We start from the raw sequence: 3824 nt of genomic DNA, 5'->3' as shown, positions 1-3824 counted from the left end.
AATGCTAACTTTATAACTTCTAACAAAATTTATGGCCTTAAATAAAATCCCAAACATCTGGAAAAATTCACTAATATTCTTATTATATTATTTACTATTTTCTAAAATTATTTTCAGCCTTAGGTTATATGTTGAAAAAGTAAGTTCCTTTGTAATGCTCTATTTATATACAGCGTGATGAAATAGATGGAAATAGAGCATTACAATGAACTCATTTTTTCATCATGTAAACTAGGGCTGAAATTAATTTTATAAATTAGTACACAACATAATAAAAATATTAGTGAATTTTTTCAGAACTTTGAGATTTTATTTAAGGCCCTAACAATTGTTAGAGGTTATAAAGGTAGCATTTTTTGATAATTTTAATTTAAATTCTACACAGGATTTTTATATGAATCTAATTAAAATGGGTTGCACATGGATTATGGAATATGTACAAAAATTTATAGGATTTTTTGAAAGACAAAAGACCACTGATTTTTGGATAAACAGAAGATCACCGTGCTCATAAACAGTACTATTCGTGAACATTAAATTTTGAATGGCAGACTGACAGAAACGGTAGTTTTGTGGGAAGAAACTCCAATATAGTGATAGTTTTATGAAATAGTCGTAAAAAATGGTAGTTTTATGATTATTAGAAAAAAAATGATGGGTTTATGAAATTAACTCTGCATCTTTTCGTTTTTCTTTCAACGGCCAGCCACTCAAAAGCAAAAGTTCACACCCTCCACACACTTGAGTAAGCTGCGAATAGTCAAAGCAGAGAGTGTTTATAAAAGGGCAAGGTGCAGCCATGTGCTGCGCGCACATCTTATAGCTGATCCACCGCCACAATACCGATTAATTTGCCCAATACGATCTTACACAACTACATCCACTTATACAACACCGGTATGGCATCTATTTGGCATTTCAAGTGTATATATATATATATCCCCTTTGCAGTTTCATATGCACTGACCAAGCGACAATTAATATAAAAAGGAGATCGTCCTTCCCTCCACGGGCGGGCACCTGTATGTGTACCTCCTTGTCTCTCCCATATCATTCCAGCCAGCTTCCAAGTTCTGCAGGAATACTGCAGCAATAGTAGTGGTAGAGCTTATTATTCATCATTATTATTGTCATCGCCATTACCGGAATCTCTACGGATCACGGTAGCTCCAGAGGCTCTCCCCGGCCTCCGACGGGTCCGGCGAGTGGTCGGACGAGTTGGGGCTGAGCCTGGGGGGGCTCATCATCATCCCGGCAGCCATGTTGCGAAGGAACTGCGGCGTCTCGAAGAGCGCCTCCTCGTCCATGAAGTATGGGCTCGCCGCGCTGCTGCCTTCCTGCTGCGCCGCCGCGCTGCTCCCGCCGAGCTGCTGCCGCGCTGTTCCAGCGGCCGCGGGAGCAATGCCGCGTCCGGCAGCGCCACGAGGCAGCTGCTGCAGTGCCGCGGCGGCCTCCGCGGCGGCGGCGCGGATGTCGTCCGCGGAGGTGGACGCGGGCGCGGGGCGCGAGGCGGCTAGGTCGGGGAAGTTGAGCGCCGCGTCGGGCCCGCGCAGCGCGCGGGCGGCCACGTCGTACGCCACGGCGGCCATCTCGGCCGTCGGGAACGTGCCGAGCCAGATGCGGCGCGCCTTCCTCGGCTCCCGGATTTCCGAAACCCACTTGCTGCTCCGGCTCCGGATGCCCCGGTAGAAGGGGTGCTTCCCCGACGACCGCGGCGAGGGCGGCTCGCCGTGCTCAGACATTCAGTGCTAGGGCAGCAGCTCCGATATGATCTACTACACCCAATGAGTATGCACGTAGCAATCTCTATCTGCACGTGTGCAAGGATATAGCAGTAGCTGTGGCTGTGCTCGTGCATGCAGGTTCCCTGGAAACTCACGAGGAGGAACGAGGCTATTTAAGGAGGCGGAAGCGTGAGGGGCTCGCTTGAGATGAGCTGGTGCCCCGGAAGCGAACAACAAGTTCAGGAAAAATAACAACGTGGCCACAGCCCCTCCGCACGGCGGCCTGTTACTTTCAGGCGTGTGGGAAGAATCACGTCGTCGCTCTCGACCTTTCTAAAATGGGCTAGATAGTGTGCGGCTTTAGTAACTTTTTTCCTGGTTTTATTCAGAGCTGAGGGGATCCGTGTCCGCTTTCATTTTTTTTCTTTTTTTGTGGATTGCGCAATTTACTTCCACCCCATTAATTTTCTTTTTTGTGTCCGTGAAACCACTGCTATAAGATGCAACTTAAGTTACAAAACAAACAGATTAGCAACTTGCTTTAACAGAAAATAGCTTTATTATTGCTTGACCCCCATTTTTCGGAGAAATAAAATAGTAGAATACGGCTACTGAAATGCGTGAACAATTTTGCCACCCAACTTGCCGACTTGGAGGCAATGTGGCCAAACGTACCAATGATTGAGGTTTACACACACAATAACATTCACATTGCTAGCTAAAATATGGACTCAGCTAAAATGCCAAGCCGCAGACTAGCCGAGGGGATCTCACTGGGACGGGATAGCAGGTTGGCAGAAGTTTCGGTGTTTATCTAAAATGTCTCGTTTAAAAAATGTTTCATGTAAGTTTCAGAGAGGTTTAATCCCTATTTTGAGTGGTTTCATCTAAGCTTAAGTGACCTTTTTCTCAAGTTTAAGAGATCATGTAACATAAACTTTCTTTACTATCGCTTTACTGTAGATTTGCAGAATATGGATTAGACAAGATGAGAGGTCTTAATATGAATCGATAGTGATAATAGTTTTTTACTACTTATTCTTTCTGGATGGATCATCACTGTCAGTTCTTTAACACGAGCTGACAATTATACATTATCACTGCTAGGTTTTAAGGAACCAATAGTGATAAAGGGTTTTGGATTGGTGCTTCTGTACTAGTGTTTTATATTAAATATGTCAAGTTCCAAGATGTAATAAGCAAGCTTCAGAGAGATTTAATCATGGTTTTTGAGCGGTTTCACCAAAGTTTAAGAGATCTCATTCTGTAGCTTTTCTCAATTGAAAGTGAAGTAATGTAAATCCGGGCGCTGGTCCAAACAACCTTGATACATGGGTGAAGATGCATGCATCGTGCTTTTTCTCTGAAATCCAGACGCTATTTCCTGTAAGATTTTGGCTTGCGGTATCATTTTATTTTCTCCCACTCTTGTTGCAATTCGAAAGTCTTGTCACACGTGCGTACCCTTTATAGCTATCTTTTTATGATTTTGTTCGGACAAGTTGCATCCAATTAAAGTACCCCAAAAAATAGTTCTAGGACACACTGCAAAAATGTGCTATTTGCTGGAGCACATTTTAAAATTGCTAATTACTGATGGACACTATAATGTATGGTTATTTATCAGAACAATACTGCGCCCATTATAATATATTATTTTTTTCGAAATTTAGAAGAGCTATGTAAAGTCTTATTTTCCCTTGACTAATTAATTAACCAATCTGAAATTTTGCATGCCTTTGGGCTCGGAACCTTTCTGGATGACCATGAGTTAAGTTTGGGTGTCTGGAGTCTGGATCAGTTTCAAGCCTAAAAAGTCGCCCTGTCTCAACCTACTTTTCTGGATAATCAAAGAAACAACCCCGTTTATAATGTATGGACCTGTCTACGTACGTTCAGAATTATGCTGGACTCTTTCGCAAAAAAATAAAAAATAAAACAAAGAATTATGCTGGAATGTATGCCACAAATAGAGATGGTTTGTGCAAGCTCTTGTTTGCTTGATTTTTGGCTATTGCTAAGGAGAATAATCAGCAGACAATAAAGTTTTATGTTGTTCAGCAGCTCTCAACGTATAATATGTCTTTCATATGCACGTGG

At 42.8% G+C, this 3824-nt stretch overlaps 1 protein-coding gene across 1 annotated transcript; it reads right to left on the bottom strand.

The window, feature by feature from the left end:
- Positions 1-752: 752 nt before the first annotated feature.
- Positions 753-2243, bottom strand: LOC133923625 (ethylene-responsive transcription factor ERF025-like). Its single transcript, XM_062368908.1, has one exon. The coding sequence runs from the start codon at positions 1740-1742 to the stop codon at positions 1152-1154; it is 591 nt and encodes a 196-aa protein (XP_062224892.1). The 5' UTR covers positions 1743-2243; the 3' UTR covers positions 753-1151.
- Between the last annotated feature and the right edge of the window lie 1581 nt (positions 2244-3824).

This window comes from Phragmites australis, chromosome 7 (genome assembly GCF_958298935.1).
Source record: "Phragmites australis chromosome 7, lpPhrAust1.1, whole genome shotgun sequence".
Classification (NCBI taxonomy): Eukaryota; Viridiplantae; Streptophyta; class Magnoliopsida; order Poales; family Poaceae; genus Phragmites; species Phragmites australis.
This window is presented reverse-complemented; position numbering and strand designations above follow the sequence as displayed.

Coding starts and splice junctions, on each gene's coding strand:
- LOC133923625 (XM_062368908.1), bottom strand. CDS start 1,742: ATGTCTGAGCACGGCGAGCCGCCCTCGCCGCGGTCGTCGGGGAAGCAC.